Genomic DNA, 23,284 nt, shown 5'->3' on the forward strand with positions numbered 1-23,284 from the left:
ACAGTGTCAAAGGGAGGTCTTAAAGCTTCAAATATCAATTATTTGTGACAACAGTTTTGAGTTTTGGGAATTACTATAGCTAAATCAATATTTCTTATCTGAGGTGTGGCTAATGAAACTACGAGAGCTAGTTTGGAGTAACAACATATGGAAAATAAGTTTTATGAAGGATCTGAACCATAGCTCAGTTTCTAGTTCAAAAACCTTACTTGCATTACCCAATATTCAAACTTTAGTCACCTAGGTGAGAAGTTAGCAACAATGTCATTCAACTATCATGTTAATGGAACTGTGATAAAATTCACAGCAATGTAATTAACATTATGACATACTCACTGATCAAGAAGTGTTCTCGTTGATCGCCATCTTCCTTCTTCATATTCTCGCAATTTCCTTTCTCGCTGACACTCTTCTTCAAGTAGAGTCTCCATTGCATCTATAAAGGTGAAAAAGATTCTTTTAAGTAATGATTGAATGTTCATTTTGAAACTTAAAATTCATACATGTCTCAAACTTTGAAGATCTATAAAAAATATAACTGTTAGTTTCTTCAGTCTGACAAAACTAATGTATAAACTTACTGCAAAAAAGAAACATTTGTAACAGTATTATGTTTATTTCTGTTTAAATACTTAGGAACTTGAAATCTGGAACTTATCTTAATGAAGTCCTATCTTCTCTCCATTCAAGCATAGAATGCTGCTTTTTCAGGTAGTTTATAAATTTATCACTTATCAAGTTATCAAGTTATCAAGTTAGTTTTGGCAGACTGAAGAATGTAACAGTTCAAAATTAACTGACTCAAAACTGAAAACAAGATGGCTTCAGTTATTAAAAGAAATATATGAAGTAATATTCAAATTGATTCATAATTCCCACTTTCAATACAACCAACTTCAGACTGATAACGTGACATTTTGTAGCTGAACACAGACAAAATTCAATTAGAAGAATATAAATTGAGCTGGAAATCTCAATATTAAGTACTAGAAGCATATCAAAAGCTCCGAAGATTACAGCACATCAGTTCTTTAGAAGATTTATTAAAACACATACAAAATGTGCAATGAGCCACTTTATGAATATCTATTAGTCTTGAATGAAGTTACTTCTTACTTTAACTGAGACCAAGTTTGGAATCTTTAATTTATAAAAGCAATGGTGGAATCACACAGAAATTTTGATAAATTTTCTTTGCTTCTAGTAAGAGAAAGGAGAGGTTTGATCTAATTTAAGGTTGTAAATTGAATTTTACTTGGATTGTGGATGATGTTATACTGTATAGAATAGTAAATAAGTTACAGGATTTTGAGTGACTGCAAAGAGACCTTAACAATGTTGTGAAATGGAGAGCAGAGAATAGTTGATCGTAAATGTGGTGAAAAGTGAGATGAAACTCAGTTTTAATCACTGTGTTGTGGGTGAAATCACCTCATGGGGTTCACTGTACGTACCTAGGTGTTAATATAAGGAAGGATCTTCATTGGGGTAGTCAAATTAACCTTTATCATACTTACATATGTGTGCTATTACAGCCCACGGCCTGACTATCAGCAAGCTCTGTGCACTCATTCAAATGGAATTCCTATCTCTCGAAGCATAATAATCTTCACTCTTTTACCAAAATTCCCTTAGAAATTAGAGAATGTGAATGAACAACTGCTAACAAAGACTGGGTTATTCCATATAGAGTAGGGAATCCGACAATAGCAACTCATTTTCCTAACACTTATTAGAAGAGATTATAAATGCTGTGAGAATTTATTTACATCGGAATTTCACATACACACAGTACGCATATAAGGACACATTTGAAATGAAACAAAAGAATTTCTAAATCACACATTAGATATGGAATGAGTATATGTTCCATGGTAAACCTAGGTTAATGACAAGAAACAAATCATCTGTCGCAATGAGACAAATATAGACCATGCTGAGTCATTTCGATTTGCAGAGGTGAAGACAGTACAATGAGGTACCGAGATATTTTATTCTTAACAAACGGCACTTCAGGAAGTATAAAAGCATAATTCAAATAAACAAAAGGTTTCACAATCTAGAACGTGAGAAGGTATGCATAATTGCTTTTCGTGTGGAAGATCTTGAAACAAGGGTACACGCATAATACTATACTGTATGCCACATAATGGAAATTCTACCTTGTTGCATTCTCCTTCTCCTAGCACTCCTTTCATCAGCACGATGTATCCTGATAGGCCAATGTATGCAACACTTTGCATCATGGTGAGAGAGATAGACGTACAGTCCTCCACTGGTCTTCCATGGTGAGTGGACAGTAGATCTGGGTTCATGTCTCAAGAAGCATTTATTAGTACCTTATGAAATTCTTTGGGACACAGCTTGCTCCCAGGACGAGTGAATGGTGAGGGCATTAAAGAAAACAACGTTTAGCAGTTGGAAAAATATTTTCTTGGTCCTCTTCCATGTTTGATGGGAATACTGTAACTACTGGCCATACGATCACTCTTGTCAACATTGCCCATATGGGTATTGTAGCTTTTGACAACGAGAGGTTTCAGTGTATTGCCGCTGTCATCTACTAATGGCTTTACTTGTAGTGAGAAAGGCACATAAAAGGTGCAATGCAATGATGCATTCATCAGTAACAGAACAATAAGCCAAAATTCACGGCAGACCAGGCGGATGATATATCGACTGCTTGTCCTTTTAAAATTAATAAAATTATATAAGGTTCCACCTTTTCAGTACATGTAAAATTAGTAATGTAAGGTTACATCACTAGTTGAAACGGTACAGGTTTCAACTCCAAATTCAGATTATAAAGATGCGTATTCCCAAAGAGAACCTGACATATTTGTTTCGAATGAGCATATTTATAATACCAATACCAACTTAGCATACTGGGGCGAAACACTGGCAACCAGAAATGAGTTAGCTGGTAAATTTATGATGTCCAATAACATACCAACTATAATAGTATTCCAAATTCAGAGTCATCATCAGCCGATGGCTGAAAAACAGAATAAACAAGGCACAGATAAATAACCAGTAATGTAGAAGATATAGTTTTTTCACCAGACGTAAGTTCTTGTAGAGCAGTATGACACATGTGACTGTAGCACTGTGTTTTAAAAGTTTTTATAATCTTGAAGAGAAGAATTATTATTATTATTATTTTTTTTTGCTATTTGCTTTACGTCACACAGACACAGATAGGTCTTATGGCGATGATGGGACAGGAAAGGCCTAGGAATGGGAAGGAAGCGGCCGTGGCCTTAATTAAGGTACAACCCCAGCATTTGCCTGGTATGAAAATGGGGAAACCACGGAAAACCATCTTCAGGGTTGCTGACAGTGAGGTTCAAACCCAGTATCTCCTGGATGCGAGCTCACAGCTGCGCGCTCCTAACCGCACAGCCAACTCGCCTGGTAAGAGAAGAATAAATAGCTCGAGGATCAATCTTGTAATCCTTGCCAAACGTAAGTGGTAGGTTATGATCTTCATTTCCATGTTGACGTTTAACTAATAAGATAGAGTTGAATGGTAGAACATTCCTCAAACTCTATCTTATTAGCCATATGTAAGTTCGTGTGGAGCAGTATAACACATGTGACTGTAGCACTATGTTTTGAAAGTTTTTAAATCTTGAAGAGAAGAAGAATAAATAAGTTGAGGATCAGTATTGTAATTGTATGCTTGATGTATGAGCCCTTTAGCACACTGGGGTAAAACACTGGCAACCAGGAATGAGTTGACTGGAAAATTTATAATGTCCAATAACGGACCAACTACAAATGAGTAGTGTTACAAAAATGTTGCAAACTTAGGCTGAATGAACTGCTCTATTAAGCAGTATGTTCCGAGTTGTCAGAGCAGAGCTGCCATGGAATGACATTAATAGACAAATAAGCTTGAATGGAGTTTTTAAAAGTAGGAAAGATAAAGTATTAAGATAAAAGTTGAATTCAAGCAGACAAATTGGGATATATTTGTAAACCGACCGACCGACCACTAAGATCTGCAGTTAGGGCAGTCACCCATGTGGCAGATTCCCCATTTGTTGTTTATCTATGTTTATCTAGTCTTTTCTTAAATCATTTCAAAGAATTTTAAAAATTTATCAAACATCTCCCTTGGTAAATTATTCCAATCCCTAACTCCTCTTCTTATAAATATTTACCCCAGTCTGTCCTCTTGAATTCTAACTTCAACTTTATATTGTGATTTTTGCTACTTTTAAAAACACAACTCAAACTTATTCATCTACTAATGTTTGCACTGACAGCTCAGAACATACCACTTAGTCAAGCAGCTTGTCTCCTAAATCCCAAGTTTTCCCAGCCCAAATTTTGCAACATTTTGGTAATACTACTCTTTCATCAGAAATCGCCCAGAACTAATCAAGCTGCTTTTCCTTGGATTTATTTCCAGTTCCTGAATCAAGTAATTCTGCTAAGGGTCCCATACAATGGAACCATACTCTAATTGGGGTCTTACCAGAGAATTATATGCCCCCTCCATTACTTCCTTACTACAACCCATAAATACCCATATAACCATGTGAAGAAATCTGTAACTCTTTTTCCTATTTGTTTTACGTCGCACCAACACAGATAGGTCTTATGGCGATGATGGGATAAGCCTAGGAATCGGAAGGAAGCTGCTATGGCCTTAATTAAGGTACAGCCCCAGCATTTGCCTGGTGTGAAAATGGGAAACCATGGAAAACCATCTTAAGGGCTGCCGACAGTGGGCTTCGAACCCACTATCTCCTGGATGCAAGCTCACAAATGCGCAATTCTAACTGCATGGCGAACTCGCCCAGTGTGTAACCTTTATTTACAATCCTGTTTATGTGATTACCCCAATGAAGATCTTTCCTTATATTAACACCTAGGTACTTACAGAGATCCCCATAATGTACCTTCACTTCATTAATAAACCAAGCCAAATCCTGACACAAGGGTGATAAACAGTTATAACTTGAAAACAATATTCTCTCACCCATGGGTAACTAATGCAAATATCGAGCTTGAATTATTATTATTGTTGTTGTTATTATTATTATTATTATTATTATTATTATTATTATTTTACGATTATGGTCATTATTGTTATTGTTTGTATGTATAGCTATGAAGGGTTACATCCAGTTAGTATTTGTATTATTATCACAATGTGATCGCATTGTGTGTGAGGTTATGTCATGAAACATGTGTTGTACATAGAAATTTATATCAGTTCCATTAATGTAAATACCTGTAAATTAATATTATATAATTTACTCTTACCTGTATTTTAAATCCATAATTGTGAAACACAATGTAACTTCCAGAATGGTAATAGGCACTAGAATGATTGAGAATATTCTGTACATTTCAGGCGTTTGCTCTATTAACCAGCGTTTCGTCTTAGGTCTGACACTAGACTCATCAGAGTGGGATGTGTCAGACCCTACCCACTGACGCTGGTGTGTATGCAAGTGAACTTATCAGCTGCTGATAAACATCTGTCTGATTTTTTCTTTTGTTTTGAAGATGCCTAAATGCCTCCCTAATGGGGTCTCTTGATGGTATTTGAAGATTATTGGCACAAGAACGGTTGGAACCACAACTTTCATCTTCTTATCATGCCTCGAAGGGCAACACAAAACCCCGTTCCTCAACACATAAGGGACAACATGTTCCCCAGAAGAAAGGGTTTCCATTATCGGAGTCAGCACTGGATCTTCTCGTTGATATTTCTTAAATGTCACAGAATAGCATAGGGGCATTCATCAAAATAGCATTAATACTAGAAGGTATGGGTGTGGGAAGAGAAGAACTGTCTTCCAGTTCACTGGTCTCAACATCACTAGAAAATATGATGCTTAGTCCATTAGCAACTACATTTTCTGATCCCCTAATGTGTCGTACATCAAATTGGAATGCTGAGATCCTGACAGCCCATCGGGCGATACGTCCAGTATGAAGCCTAGCTAATACACAACTTAAGGCTTGGATGTCGCCTCTAATTCAAATTTGACATGTTCCAGATAAAGGCAGAACTTGTCCAGGGTAAACAAGACTGCCAAACCCTCTAATTCATAGACAGCATACTTGACTTCTTGAGTCGATAAAGTCCTAGATGCATAGGCGATGGGCCGCCCTACGAGTTCTGTTTTGTGAAGAAGGACAGCAGCAACAGCAGATGAAGAGGCATCCATTTGGACAATGAATTTCTTGGAGAAATCTGGCATAGCTAATACAGGGACATTACAAAGAACTAATTTAAGGTCTTCAAATGCGGCTTCCTGCGACAGCCCCCATTCAAATTTGACGCCTTTTCTATGCAGCAGGTTCAGGGGCACCGCCCTGTTAGCGAAGTTAGGAATAAATTTCCTGAATAAATTCACCATGCCTATAAATCTAACAATTCCTTTAATGTCCTTAGGGGGTTTGAAGTCACGAACAGCCTGTGTTCTGGAATGGTCAATAAAAAGACCATCAGGCGACACAATGTGCCCTAAGAACGACATAGAAGGCTTAGCAAAAGCTACCTTAGATAATTTAACAGTCAACCCAGCTTCCAAAGGCGATTGAGAACTTCCTCCAGATGATCCAAGTGTTCTTCGAAGGTCTCTGAAAACACGACAACATCATTGAGGTAATGATACAGATATTCGAATTTGATGTCAGAGAAGACCCTATCCAACAGTCTAGTATGGACAGCTGCACATGTGGGGAGCCCGAAAGGCACACGGTTGTATTTATACAGATTCCAATCAGTGGCAAAAGCCTTTAGATGTTTGGATTCTTCCACTAGAGAAATTTGATTACATACCTGGTTAATGTCTAAGATGGTAAAGAACTTAGCTTTGCGAAACCATGAAAAACAAGAATGAAAATCTGGAAGGGGCACAGACTATAACACAACCTTACGGTTCAAAGCCCTGTAATCAATCGCAGGCCTGAAACCACTTTGAGGTTTCGGTACAAGAAAAATGGGTGATGAATATGCCGACTTGGAAGGTCGAATGATACCATCCCTCAACATATGATCGACGATTTCTTTAAGATCCTTCATTTTAGGTGGCGATAGTCTATAAGGAGAAAACCTAACTGGAATAGAATCTGTTAGCTCAATCTTATATTCAATAAGGTCCGTGTTCACCAAGAGTATCTGAAAATACGTCAGGGAAAGACTGACAAAACCTTCTAATAATTTCAGCCTGATCTTCAGGCAGATGCCTAAGATCTGGGTAGGCGAAATAGATGAAAATGACACATAATTACATTTCAAAAGGGGAATATTACCGTTAATAGGAAACTTGAAGGTGCATGACTTGCTCTGAATGTTGAGCACAAGACCTGTATGAGACATAAAATTGGCCCCCAGTATTACAGGGCAAGACAATTGTTTGGCTACAAATAACTTAACTTTCCAGGTAAATTTTGAAATGCAAACTTTAGCAAAAAGGAAGCCTAAAATTTCCAATGGTGATGAGTTTGCCAAAACACATTTAATGGAAGAGAAACAATAGTCTGGAAATTTACAACAGGCTTTTAATTTAGAATACCACTCTTTGGAAATAATGGAACTCACGCTTCCTGAGTCTAAGGGGGCTGTCACACAGGATTGATCGAACGAATGCGATCAACCAACTAAGGAAACAAACCTACAGAGGGCAGTGGTACCAGTCACACAGCATTGATCGTCAGCAATTAACTACGAGCGATGAAGATCGACTGGTTTATGAAAACAAACATGTCCGTTTTTCAGTCGCAGTTGTTCGATAATGGTGGACATAACATAGTGGTCTGTTGATGATATTGAAACATTAATTTGCCTATAGAGTACGAAAAAAGTGTTGTATAATCCTAGACTCCCTGGATATAGTAATAGGGAGACCGTGAATTTTGTATGGCATTCTATACCGTCGAGAATTGGGACGAAAACTGGTATGTAATTTTTAGATTTATTATGATTATGTTATGAGTAGTGTTATCTTAGATTGATTATTGATAAAATATATTATACGGAATAGATTGGTAAAAAAAAATTACACTAGGAGAAGTAGTAATTATCATTCTTATGACTTAATTGAAGAAATGTTTGGAAAACATAAACAGTGCTTTCCTAACCTCCATCTCGTACCTTATGAAATGAACACCATTGTTCGCTTTAATGACAAATAAGTGTATGCCATAAGTACTACATGTATATTTTCTTTGTCACAATATTCTAATTCATTGTTTCAGGAAAAAGTAGTGCCAAAATATGACAAATTCTGAGGGCTGGGTAACGAACTTGGAGAGATAACATCCTCCCTCTCCTCCCAGGATCTGCTGTACAGAAAACAAAGAATGGGTCTACTTCAATGCCCTCACCTTTCTGGAACCCTTCATTGCTGGAAGAAGGTACTATTCTGTAATATTTATTTTTAAAAGTAGGCCTACACTACAGACCAGTTTTCCAATTGTGAAAGAGTGAGGGGAAGATTCAGTCTGTAGGCCACAAGTTCTACCCATCTGTTCATTAATGTATCAGATATAACTGCAAGTAATATAATATAATATAATATAATATAATATAATATAATATAATATAATATAATATAATATAATATAATATAATATAATATAATATAACCTAACAATCATCTTACTAAAATAATTATTGAAACTAACAATTTCTTAAACAGAAGGCTTGTGTGCAGACTAAAATGTAGCTCCAATTTACAAGAATTGCATTATTATGTTGTTCATTTTTTTCAGTTCTATAACAAACACATCCATGGAAGTGGCACTTGGTGTTTGAGAGGCTTCTCACCAAGCTGAAATAGAGGAGGAGGAGGAGGAGGAGGAGGAGGAGGAGGAGGCAAATTTGTGTTGGAGGGGTCTAACTCCTGCAGTTCAGAAATGATTGAAGGGACTTCAACTTCCAGTCCAGTAACTTCTGCTTCTACAAACAGTTCTGCCATCAGAATCCAGACTCTGAGGTTTTAGGACTAATAAAACCCGGTGCCAAAACTGAAGACGTCCTTTCAAGTTGTGTTAGAGAAGGACAATTATGTGGTGATTGTTAGTGGTACAAATGATATTGCTGCAAATGAAGGTGAGGAACTAATTACGACCCTTAGAGGTAAGATTTCCAAACTACCTGACTCAAAAGTAATTGTAGTTAATGTGCCACCCAGGTATGACCTTTTAGAGGACTCATGTGTGAACAAAGCTTTACATGATGTAAATATAAAAATCAAGAGATTATGTAAGAGTTTTAGAAATGTCTATGTAGTAAATACTTTAGGTCTTGGCAGGCAAATGTTCACTAGGAATGGGTTACATCTGAATGGTAATGGAAAAGCAACTCTCTGTAAACAAATTGCTACAATTATCAACAGAGATTTGCAAACTAATCTGCACTTAAGGAAACCCATACCACTAAACTGGATATACAGGGAAACTTGCCAGAAAATCCAGATCTTTAAATCAAGATCTATGTACAAGGATCTGGGTTCCAGGGAAGTTCTGAACTCATGAGTCGAATGTTACCCAATTACAACAGCGGGGGGGGGGTGTTTATTGTGGTGAAGGAAACTATGAAGGAAAGTATACACAACCGAACTTAATGGAAATCAACCTGCCTTAATGAAAATTAATTTCTAAACTTTTTTTTCTCATATGCATCATTTCGATAATAGGATTTTTAACAAGGGAGATATCATTAACGGAAAGTTTTTCGGTACAAATCCCAACGGACTTAATGCAAGAGCGGGTGCGTGTAAAGCGCATTTCTTACAACTTGAAAACTACTGAAGATATTTGAACCAAACTTGTCGGTCGGTCGGTCTATAACTTGAAAACTACTGGATATATTTCCACCAAACTTCATATTTACAATCCACCTGTCCTTATGTAGGTTTTAGGGCAAATATTGTTTCTAAATCCATGAACTAATTGGGGGTTTATACGAAACCGAAACTGTGATTTTGCACTCCCTCAAAATATACACAACCAAACTTAATGGAAATCTACCTACCTTAATGGAAATTAATTTCTAAACCTTTTTTTCTCATGTGCATCATTTCGATACCAGGATTAATAATGGAGATATCATTAACGGACCGTTTTTCGGTACAAGTCCCACCGGACTTAACACAAGAGCGGGTGCGCGTAAAGCGTATTTCTTACAACTTGAAAAATACTAAAGATATTTGAACCAAAATTTATATTTATCATCCACCCGTCCAAGGGTAGGTTTTAACGTTTATACCATTTCAAATTCCTGGAATGGACTGGGGTTTTACAGGGGACCGAAATGGTGATTTTTACTCTCCCACAATATATAAAGTACAAGACCAACCTGACTGGAAATCGATCAAATTGTTTGGAAATCCAATTCTAATTTCTTTTTCTCATGTGCATTTTTCAACGGGAGGATTAATAAGGGAGATAACATGTAAGGTCGGTTTTCAGGCTAAGTCTAGCGGACATAGCCCAAAAGGTGTTATACGTGGAGCAGATTCCTTATCTATCTAGATAAATCATATCGTAACGACCGTGTGTCTGTGCATTGACTATTTTGGCGAAATTTTCGTACAGCTTTCCGTTTAAGGGGTAATAATGACCACCTGCATATTTTTTAGCTATAGTTTCCTGGAAGTCCTAAATTTTACCCCCCCACCTCGCCCAAAATCAAGATTGACTCACAATCTGCCACACGAACTGAATAATTGAAATTAAGCAAATTTATACGTTTTAGCCGGTAACCTACGGAAAACTTCCAAGATCTTTAAATATTTCACTTTTTATGCCGAATAATATCGAAATATAGGCAATCTAATGACGGTGCAGACCTTCATTTTGAGGTATTTCGCGGCTAAACGGTAAGTCCTATCACAAAACGGATGGCACGATCTCCGTTCAATTTCGAGTGATCTACAACTTTGGTCCTGTGATATTTTGTCGTCTGTCTCTCTCTCCCTTATAGGGCAGATTTGGCTGTATATTTCGATGGTTCGTAAAAGTTGTGCTTTTTACACGTGTATTACTTAGTTTGACACACTTATAGGAAAGGTAGAGTCATCAAATTTGGCACGCACGTTGACATGACAAATGGCTATATGCAAACCCAATTTCATGATTCTCGCTTCCACATAAGTATGTGAAAAATAATGTAAAATGATAAAATGTACCCAAATTTCACCCCATTCAAATATCGTAACTCAATAGAACACATAAATATGTGAGATACGAGAAAATGTTTTAACACCAAACATGTAGAGCGATAAAAGGGACGTCTGAGGGTGCAAACCGTTTGTTGGTATGATGTACCGTTTAGGAGCAGTAAATCTCGAAATGAAGGTTTGCACTTTCAAACGTGCCCATGCTTACCTGTCATCTATATAAATATAATCACGATGACCGTCTGTCTATACATTGGCTATTTTGGCGGAATTTCCATACAGTTATCAGTTTCAGTTGTAATAGTGACCATCTGCATATTTCTTAACTTTGGTGTCTGTTTGTCAGTTTGATTTATGAGTTTTTATAACTTTAAAACTACTGAATATATTTCTACCAAACTTGATATTTAGAATCCACCTGTTCTTGTGTAAGTTTTAGGGCCAATATTATTTCTGAATACCTAAATTTACTGGGGGTTTATCCAAAACCGGAACCATGATTTTGCACTTCCTCAAAATATGCACAACCGAAATTAATCAAAATCTACAATCCTTAATGGAAATCCATTTGTAAAACTTTTGTTCTCATGTGAATTTTTCGACAGGAGGATTAATAAGTGAGATACCATGAAGGTTGGTTTTTTAGGTTAAGTCCAGCGGACGTAGCCAAAATGTGTTGTACGTGGAGCAGATTCCTTATCTATCTATATAAATAAAATCGTAACGACTGTGTGTGCCTGTACATTGACTATTTTGGTGAAATTTTTGTACAGATACCCGTTTGAGGGGTAATAATGATCGTCTGCATATTTTTTGGTTTAATTTCCTGAAAGTCATAATTTTTACCCCCTCACCCAAAATCCAAATTGCAGTATAATCTGCCAGACAAGCAAGAAAATTGAAATTTGGCAAAATTATACGTTTCAGCCTGTAACGAATGAAAAACTTCACAGATCTTTAATTGTTTCATTTTTTATCCCCAAAGAATATCGAAATATGGAAGCAATTTTAATGATGGTGCAGACCTTCGTTTCAAGGTATTTCGTGGGATAAATGGGAAGTCCTATCACATAACGGATGGCACAATCTTCGTTGAATTAGGAGTGATCTTCAACCTTGGTCTTTTTGTCGTTATCTGTATCGCTTATATGTTAGATTCTTCTCTATTTCTCGATTTTAAGTAAATTTGGACTCTTTACCTATATAATTGATACTTCCAGTCACTTACAGGAAAGATAGTATGATCAAACTCTACATGAACATTGGCCCACCCAGTACCCATATGTGAGCCAAATGCTATGTCACATAATTATCCGAAAAGTAATGCAATGCAAGATAATCTTACATAAATTTCAACCTATTCAACGTTTCTGATTCAATCTGACCCATGAATAGATGAGATGCGAGAAAATATCATAGGACCAGCCATTTAGATTGCTAAATACTGCGCCTTACTGTACAATCCTTTGTCAATATGACGTATCGTTTAGCAGCAGTTAATCTGTAAATGAAGGTCTGCAATATTGTAAACATGCATATACTTTCGTATGTCCATCTATATATATTCATTGATGTTGATTTGTAACGATCGAGAAAGGGTGTGTCTGCTATTGTAATCAGTACTCCCTACACCGACTTTGATTGCTGGCAGTAGGAATGGGGTCCTTCTCCAACTCCTTTTTAACTGGCATTAGTAAGGTGGACCTACCATTTTAATGAATAATTCACTTCTCGATTTGTCTTGCAGAAGGCAAGGGATCATGCAGTTTTGTTCGAAAGTCCCCTACCCCATTGTGTTTGGCTCTAGGCCAGGGTGCCCGCCATTATAAACAAATGTTCCAATCTAAAATTTGACTAGCATTAGGCATAGTGGCCTGCTATTTTCATGGAAACTCACTAATTCTGTGTGACTGGCAGTAAGCTGGCTGGCAGCAGTAAAAAGGGACTGTCATTATAATGATAACTGCACAACTCAATTTTGACTGGTGGTAGGGAAGTTGCCTGCTATTATAATAAAAACTCCTCAACTGTAATCTGTCTGAGAGTAGGAAAAGAGTCTGTCATTGTAACTAAAACTCCCCAAATCGATTGTGACCGCGCAGTAGGCAATGGGGCCTGCAATTATAATGTAAACTTGCCAACTCGATTGTGAATGGCAGTAGGCAAGTGAGCCTGCCGTTATCATCACAACTCCGCAACCCTCACTTTACATTGGAAACAATGTATGGGAACCTCCCCATACTATTTCTCGGATAAGGCTAAGAGACATGTAACTTTAAAACAATCTCATTTACTGCACGCACAGTCTTTACGTCGATATCCGTATACAATGTAGAATACCGTAGCGAAGCACGGGTACATTTGCTAGTTAGCAATATAGTGTATAGTGAAGATTGATCTCATCCTATTTTTCGATCCCATAATTCATTATTGAACACTGTATCCTTAAATCAATTGTGCTGAATCATTCATTTGATATATGGTAACCTGCACATAACCTTGATCTTTCAATTCATACAAAATAATGCCTAAGGTAATTTCAATTAAATATCATAATCATGCTTTGGATTCTCTCTTCAAGTACTTAATGATTCATGTTGAAAAGTATCTCAGGAACTCGTGACATCCAATTCCTTGAACTTCGGTTGCAGGTTGTTCCCTTATGATGCTGGTCTGAAGTTCTTTTTTTTTTTTTCCATTGTAATCTGCCATCTCTTGAATGAGTTATTCATTTTATGAAAACTCTTCTTCATGAAATACAAAAAATCCATCATAATTCAATCACCATTGGTCAGAATATATATCCATTCACATAATAAAGGAAGAAAGATGAATAATGTCACAGCTGTCATGGACTCATGACAAATGTTTGTCTTTACCTTCTAACCTTTATCTTCCAGACTGTCCAATCTGTCTTTCCATTACAACAGACAATAAATCCTGTTTACAATTGGATTTCATGAATGCTGATAATATCCTATTAACTGCCTGATGCCCAAAATTTAATAGTGTGGATTATCACTGAATATTAATCTTGAGTAAAAAATTAGTCAGCACATGTTTCTTTCCATGTTTGCAGTTTTCACATTCACTTTCACTTCGATAGACAAGTCTATCAGTGTGCAAGACATCAACACAAACAAGAAATTACTAGATGAATTAATGTAACAATACGTTCCACAACTGTCCATATCCAAAGTCTTACTAGGATTTAGAGAACAGCTGTTTGTGCCCGATTCTGTTATAGCACTGCCCGTCAAAGAACATCACTATCACAGATAATTTATTCAACATTCCTCGCACACTAACTTGAGTTGCAAAGATATCTTGCTTATTTCCGGCATATTACGTAGGTCGAGTCATAAGTCATGGCAACTATTATTTTTCTCGTGAACAGGAGACAATAATGTAGATGTTGATTCCCATAGGGAACCTAAAATATTTGTCCTGAATGAGTAAATTTATAATACCAATATAATGGTCCGTTATTGGACATTATAAATTTTCCAGCTAACTCATTCTTGGTTGCCTGCGTTTCGCCCTCGTGTGCTAAGTTAGGCTCGTCAGTTGGGACTTAGCACACCACCCAAGACGCAAGGCTAGTGCATACCGTGGAGGCCACTGCATAGGCTATTTGGTATTATAAATTTACTCATTCAGGACAAATATTTTAGGTTCCCTATGGGAATCAACATCTACATTATTTGATGGCCAGGCAGGCATCTATTTTTGGAAATGAGACATAGCTCTCATAGTGCATTGGCACTGCTGGTGGCTTCAAATAGCCTATGCAGTGGCCTCCACGGTATGCACTAGCCTTGCGTCTTGGGTGGTGTGCTAAGTCCCAACTGACGAGCCTAACTTAGCACACGAGGGCGGAACGCAGGCAACCAAGAAAGAGTTAGCTGGAAAATTTATAATGTCCAATAACGGACCATTATATTGGTATTATAACAGGAGACAACACGGAAAATCTAAGATATGCATTTGGAAACGTACGGTATGTACTTGCATATGATGCCACTAGATGGTGTATGTAAACAACAGTGTGGGTCTAAGCATGCCCCCAAGTTCAGTGTGTGAGTGAGAGCATCACAAAATGGAAGTCAACAAGCAGGAGCAACGATCGTATATTAAAATAGCAGTTCTCCGCAGCAGGAATGCACGCCAATGCCATGCAGAGCTGCAGGAAGCATTAGGTGGGCATGCCATGCCCTATAGAACAGTGGCCCAATAAGGTTATGGTGTCATCCAGTGCGTGAGTAGCACACTGTCAATGCAGTTTATTGCAATTCCTTTTTGTTGTACCAATTGCGCTGTGCAGTGTGAACCAAACATCCAGATCATTTAGACAACGCCATAATCCTACATCATAACGTGACAGCTCACACAGAAGCCATCGTTCAGCGTCGCTTACTACGGTGGGGATGGGAGGTTTTTTTCACACCTGGCTTATTCGCCTGATCTGAGCCCATGTGACTAGGATCTAATCCCCAAAGTCAAGAAGCCATTACGTGGACAACGGTTTGCTACGAAAGAGGATATAGTAACAGCATTTTGGAGAGAGGTGCCACACGTTAGCGATACACATGCAGCGAATGGTATTCAGCATCTGCCGACCACTGGCAACACACAGTGAAAACCTTGGATAATTATGTTGAAGGTCTGTAACCAATTGAGACCTGTCTTTTGTACGTAGTCTTGTGTATTTGCTGTCTGTACCATAATAACAATGTTTACCAATGGCCTGTGTTCTGTCACTTTCCTACGAGAATCTCCTGAAGTTAGAATTTGTCCGCAGGCACTATGCATAAGTACATGCCCTATAATCCCAAATGCATTTCTTAGATTTTCTGTGTTGTCTCCTGTTCGCGAGAAAAAAATAGTTGCCATGACTTATGACTCGACCCTCATATTATTGTCAATTTTAATTTTGCCTTATTGTCAATTTTAATTTTGCCTTTGATAAACCTTTATCGCACCGAAATAACAGCACAGTATATTAATGGGATATTATTGAGATTTGTTCACAGGGATAATATGAAAGCCAGAGTGTTGATACCATCTTCTCTGCACAAAGACCTGGTACGGCATGCACACTGAATTATGGGTCATGGTGGAATTGACAAAGTGGCAGCCACCATCCGGGAAATGTTCACTTGGATGAACCTAAATGATATGGTACGTGAGACTGTAATCACATGCAACACTGGTCAGCAAGTCAAGACTAATACCTTCTTGATCAAACAAGCTCTGATACAGGTGTTGCCCTCAAGGCCGAAGGAACTGTATGCGACAGACATTTATGGACCTCTCCCAAAATCTAGAAGAGATAATCATTATGCCCTTGTGACAATTGACATCTTTTTTAAATTTACTTCCTTGACACCTATGCAGAAGGCAAATTCTAAATTGGTTTTACAACCTATCAATATTTTACAATTTGCTTTACATCATACTGAAACAGGTAGATTTTATGGTGATGTGATGCGAAAGGGCTAGGAGTGGGAAAGAAGCAGCAGTGGCCTTAATCAAGAAACAACCTCAGCATTTTCCTGGTGTGAAAATGGAAAACTACAGAAAAACATCTTCATAGCTGCCGGAAGTAGGGTTCAAACCCACTATCCGATTTATCAATCATCATGTCATTCCCACCATGGGAAATCCGGAGGTTTTGTCATCTGACCATAGCTCGCAATTGACACTTGCACAATTCAAACATAAGATTCGTTGTCTTGACATTAAGCACAGCCTTACTTCATTCAGGCATCCTGAAGGTAATTCTTCAGAGAGTAATGCAAGATATTGCAAAGTTCTGTATGATCTATTGCCCTAATAAGTATTGGAAATGGATCAATGTCTTAACCATTATAGCTGACTGTGTCAACGGCATGATCCATGAATCTACTGAGAAGTTGCCATCCGTGATTCACTGTAATAATATCCAACAAGACCTTGGCACGCTGTAATATGATGTCCTAATGTTCCACAACCTTCACAGGAACTGTGTATTCAGCAGATGGTTGAACATCCCCAATGTCAAGTTGACCTCCCCCTAAGGAGGGTGAACGATACATGATTTCTCGGGCCACTGGAAGAAAGGGCACTGGTACTGATAATAAGACCAGTGATTTCATATCCTGAGGGGAGATATTATCCAAAATTTGCAGCTCTTTATGTAGGTCCTTTTTGAGTCATTCAAAGTTTTAGGAATAATGCATATAAGATTGAAAGTCTGGATGGGAAAATGAATATTCAATGCAGAAAATTTGAAAATTTATCATCAGCCTGAGAATTGCATTCCCCAGCAGGTGAACACCTTTATGTAAACCAAAGATATTCCAATGGAACAACTCATCAAAAGTGAAGAAGAAGATGGAAAGTGTCAAGATCGTAGTGATGAATGCCAGAGCAGTGCACAAGAATCTTTCCGATGGATACAAGGAATTTATATAGCTGTTATGGAGGAACCTATACAAAGAAGAGAATGGACTGTTGATAAAAAGACACCCTCTGTGGGTGGGGCAATAGAATAACACCCACAATATCCCCTGCCTGTTATAAGAGGTGACTAAAAGGGGCCCCAGGAGTTCTGAACTTTAAAGGGGGAGGGTGGTGGTGGGGGTGGGGGTTGGCGACCACAGGGTCCTTAGCCGAGTCCTAGCATTGCTTCCACTTGTGCCAGGCTCCTCACTTTCATCTGTCCTATCTGACCTACCTTGGTCACCTCTTGTTCTTTTTTGACCCCGATGGTATTATGTATCGAGGCCTTGGGAGTCATTCATTTTCACGCCTTTTGTGGCCCTTGTCTTTCTTTGGCTGATATCTTCATTTTTGAAGTGTTGGATCCTTTCCATTTTTCTCTCTGGTTAGTGTTAATACAGGATGGTTGCCTAGCTGTACTTCCTCTTAAAACAATAATCACCACCACCTGAGGGAAATACAGGATCAACTAATGAAACTTAAGCAGAGCCTGGAGAGCTCATACTAGAAAACAGTGGTTCATCTTATGGTCATAATTCAGAAAAATCCTGTGCATGACTTTCTGAAATGGTTGTAACCATTTGGCAAAATAGAAACACAAAATCTGGGTAATGAAATAAAACATTAATTTGAAATAAATATAAGTAACAAAATTGCACACCACCTGCAAAATATTTACAGGAATAATTAACTCTGTAGAGTATGAAAGAACTCCTTCTCCCAAGGAGACGGTCATCATGCTGACGAGGCTCTAAAGTTGCTTCATTACCCTACTTGCTATTATTTAACCCTGAAAGTAAATTTGGATAGCATGCCGGGTTTTTCCTTTCTGCACCAATACACGATTTGCTATCCGTTTCACTACTAGAATTTACTTCCAAAACAAAACAAAACAAAACAAAAACAAAAACAAAAACAAAAACAAAAACAAAACAAAACAAAACAAAACAAAACAAAACAAAACAAAACAAAACAAAACAAAACAAAACAAAACAAAACAAAACAAAACAAAAACAAAACAAAACAAAACAAAACAAAACAATAACCATCACGTGATGAGACTAACATAAATATCCACAAACAACATCTACAAGCTATACACCACAACTATACATAGCTCTGAGGCCATGCTTCAAATTAATGGTATCCTACAGATAAGACTATCCATTCTTAATCATATACACATTAGCAGAATAGCATCATCACCATGGAATCTATTTACCATGTGTTATAACTGTGTGTTAAAATAAACCCAGTCACCTCACTATACTCTGTTAATCAAACAACTTCACTATGTTAAAAAAAATTCTGTGGACTACATGCAAGACAAATGCCACGTCAAATCAATCAAAGAAAGACCAAGCGCTGAACACTTGGCCTATAATTACTTCAAGCAATAATCAGTTCTGTGTACAACAACACATTATCTCCGGATTGCACCTATAAAACACTAACCACAGTGTGCATTTCTTCAGAGAGGAATAATCCAGAGTCTGACTTGCAAAAGAACACTATGTAGTGCCTTCCACCAACTGCTCACTAGGAACTTGTAATTACCGAGTAATGCACTCATTATGACTATGTAATGGTACAGTAATACAATCGTAAAGAATTCGTACAACAAAGCCTTTGTAATGGTAATCGTCATGAAAAGCAACTGGATGGAAGCAACACTCCAACTGCAACATCTTCAAGCATCTCTCTTGGTCAATGCAACCTTGTTCAAAATCGGAGCTTTCAAATTGGTTACTGAGCTGCCGATCCGCAAATAGCGGTCTTGCACGCTAATCCACACTGATTTATTACCATCTTCAACATACACTTCCCGGCTGTACCCTGGGTATCTAAACCACTTGTTGCAACACTTTTAATCAAATTCAACCATCTATACCGATACAATTACTGTTTTCCTTGTTGCACAATCTTCACTGACAGGCCATGTGCACAGACTCTTACCCAAACAGAAATCTATATAAAATATAATGATGCACATATGCAATATTCCCTAACTACAAATTATTCTTACAATATTATGTTCTTACGCCTTGCTTTTAAAAATGAACATGATATTCAGTACTTTATATTACAAATTATTTATGAAAATTTCCTAACCTAAATTTGGGAGATTGTTATTTACAAACATTTCCTACCCTAAAATTGAGGATTGTACTTTTGTACAGTTACATTGTTTTGGAGGACTAATGAACCCATTACTTTAGTGGTTGAAATCAGCACATTGCCACTGTTCTCTGTGAAGTAAAATATCTTTCCACTAAATATTTTGTACACAATAAAAAAATCTACGAACACCAAGTGTTTGAGGTTCTGACTGAGATTGAAAAATAGAGCTATGTGGGAGCGCTATCTCTTTTCAGAGCAAACAGCTTCAGGAATGTAAACTCCATGTCCAAGGTAACAAAATGCTTCATAATTTTTTGTCCTTCAGAAGCTTTATTCTGAAGGAAATTGGAGACATTCTGTTGTTATTATTATAGAGAGATTACAGAGACATGAAGTGCAAAAAATATACGAGAATATCCCAATGATCAATCAATGAATACTGATCTGCATTTAAAGCAGTCGCCCAGGTGGCAGATTCCCTATCTGTTGCTTTCCTAGCCTTTTCCTAAATGATTTCAAAGAAATTGGAAATTTATTGAACGTCTCCCTTGGTAAGTTATTTTTAATCCCTAACTCCCCTTCCTATGAATGAATATTTGCCCCAGTTTGTCCTCTTGAATTTCAACTTTATCTTCATATTGTGATCTTTCCTACTTTTACAAACGCCACTCAAACTTATTCGTCTACTAATGTCATTCCACGCCATCTCTCCGCTGACAGCTTGGAACATACCACTTATGTAGGATGCTAAAAGGTTTGTTTTGTCACCTATTCAATACATATAAATTTTACAATTTAGGAATTTATTATTGATTCCACTTGAGACATGTTTCACCCTTCATTGAGGGCATCATCAGTCAAATTATCTCCTCAAGGCAAAAATCAGGTACCTGGTTAGTAGTTGACATGCACAAATGAATGCATATTATTAATACACATTGCAAAAATTAAGTATGAGAAACAGTTGTACAATAGTGATAGTTGAACATATAGGTTTATAGAATAAGAAGTCAGCACCAATGCGTAAAATTAAAATAGTAGAGTTCGGCAGTGGTGCTCTGGAGAACAGTTGACGCAATCATAGGAAAATATAAAGTTTCAAAAATATTTACATTATTACAATTTTACGCATTGGTGCTGACTTCTTATTCTATAAACCTATATGTTCAACCATCACTATTGTACAACTGTTTCTCATACTTAATTTTTGCAATGTGTATTAATAATATGTATTCATTTGTGCATGTCAACTACTAACCAGGTACCTGATTTTTGCCTTGAGGAGATAATTTGACTGATGATGCCCTCAATGAAGGACGAAACATGTCTCAAGTGGAATCAATAATAAATTCCTAAATTGTAAAATTTATATGTATTGAATAGGTGACAAAACAAACCTTTTAGCATCCTACATTCAGTATCTTCAATACGGATAACAATGATTTTCATCACTTGCAACATACCACTTAGTCGAGCAGCTCTTCTTCTTTCTCTCAATTCTTCCCAACCCAAACTTTGCAACATTTTTGTAACGCTACTCTTTTGTTGGAAATCACCCAGAACAAATCGAGCTGCTTTTCTTTGGATTTTTTCCAGTTCTTGAATCAGGTAATCCTGGTGAGGGTCCCATACACTGGAACCATAATCTAGTTGGGGTCTTACCAGAGACTTATATGCCCTCTCCTTTACATCCTTACTACAACCCCTAAACACCCTCATAACTATGTGCAGAGATCTGTACCCTTTATTTACAATCCCATTTATGTGATTACCCCAATGAAGATCTTTCCGTATATTAACACTCAGATACCTACAATGATCCCCAAAAGGAACTTTCACCCCATCAACACAGTAATTAAAACTGAGAGGACTTTTCCTATTTGTGAAACTCACAACCTGACTTTTAACCCCGTTTATCAACATACCATTGCCTGCTGTCCATCTCACAACATTTTCGAGGTCATGTTGCAGTTGCTCACAATCTTGTAACTTATTTATCACTCTATAGAGAATAACATCATCCGCAAAAAGCCTTACCTCCGATTCCACTCCTTTACATATATCATTTATATATATAAGAAAACATAAAGGCCCGATAATACTGCCTTGAGGAATTCCCCTCTTAATTATTACAGGGTCAGATAAAGCTTCACCTACTCTAATTCTCTGAGATCTATTTTCTAGAAATATAGCAACCCATTCCATGTGGAATATCTTCTAGATGATGCTCTAAAACTGTATTCAAGGGATGAAGTTTATAGACTTCTTTTTTTTTTTTTAATACAGAATACAGGGAAAGTGGCACAGAAGTTCAGGTCTCTAGAATAATAGAAATCAAGAAATATTTAGTTTGAAACCATGAAATATTTAGTCGAGAATGGTCATACTAAAGCAAGCCAGGCTTATTAAAAATGAAGTCTTTCAAATACATTTCAGCTTTAACAGTGATACTATCAAATAGCAACCTAGATCTAGAAGCTGATGGATTTCTTGTCCAAAGTCATGCAACTAAAGCATTTTTTTCTACTTTGCTCTTCAAACCTAAGGGTCTTCTCTTTTAATGAAGAGAAATCTCCAATCTGAAAGCACGGAACTTATACATAAATTTATCAATAAAAAAATTAGAAACAAAGTTATTCTTCATTGGTCGTTCAGTTTGCTGTACACATTTTATGTCCATGGATTGAATTCTGGAAATATTAACTGTAACTTCAGCAGAAATCTTATACATCTTATACATGTGTTACACATAAAAGAAAATTATAAGGCTTATGAGTGCAAAATTACAGCTGGTTGCTGACAAGTTCATTTACACTTCCAAGCTTCTTCAGGAGAACAGGCCTCAACACTCCTAGCGAAATTGATGTAGAAGAACTGGGATTGATGAGGAGAGTCCATCTGAGTCTATCTGAAGATATCAGTTCCTATCTTAATGGGACGTAAAGCAAATAACATTATTATTATTATTATTATTAGTATTATCAGTTCCTATCTTTATACGACTTAATTTGTCACATGTTTGCTTCTTTTCATAACTTGTATTGACCCATTGAGTTTCTTTTCTGCTTGTGTGTTTATTCTATGTTTGTAGTCTTTTATCACACGTATTCATTTTTTTTTTTTTTTTTTTTTTTTTTTTCATCTAGCTTTCTCCTTGACTTACATAGGATGAAAGATCTGTCAAGACATCCACTCAATGGGTGTTGAAGCCTGCCCTCTTGATGAAGCTGGAAAGCAGAAATGAGTTTGTCAGGGGTTGAGGAGAAATGGTTGTAGAAGAACTGGATTGATGAAGAGAGAGCCTAGATATATGAAGACAACCGTGTATAAAGATATAAAGATGTGGAGATTGTTCCTGTTCTTTTATCTTTTCATGTTTATCCATGTTTCTTTTTCTGTTGCTCCCTCTTTCAGATGCTGACTTGTCATCTGTGTTTACCCTATTATGTGTTCCAATTTGTGTTCCTATCTTTCTATATTTGATCTGTTATTAAGATCAGGTGCTTCCCAGAATAGATTTTTAGGCT

General features: G+C 37.1%; 1 protein-coding gene across 4 annotated transcripts in view; it reads right to left on the reverse strand.

Annotated features, from left to right (window-relative positions):
• The window catches only part of LOC136887288 (E3 ubiquitin-protein ligase LRSAM1), a 687,439-nt gene that overhangs the window by 254,430 nt on the left and 409,725 nt on the right, over positions 1-23,284 (reverse strand). For all 4 annotated transcript variants that reach the window (XM_067159790.2, XM_067159791.2, XM_067159789.2 and 1 more), the window contains one exon: positions 337-436. In XM_067159790.2, the coding sequence (XP_067015891.2) occupies positions 337-436 (100 nt within the window). The remainder of the gene's footprint in view (positions 1-336; positions 437-23,284) is intronic.

The sequence above is a fragment of the Anabrus simplex genome, chromosome 1, assembly GCF_040414725.1.
Source record: "Anabrus simplex isolate iqAnaSimp1 chromosome 1, ASM4041472v1, whole genome shotgun sequence".
Classification (NCBI taxonomy): domain Eukaryota; kingdom Metazoa; phylum Arthropoda; class Insecta; order Orthoptera; family Tettigoniidae; genus Anabrus; species Anabrus simplex.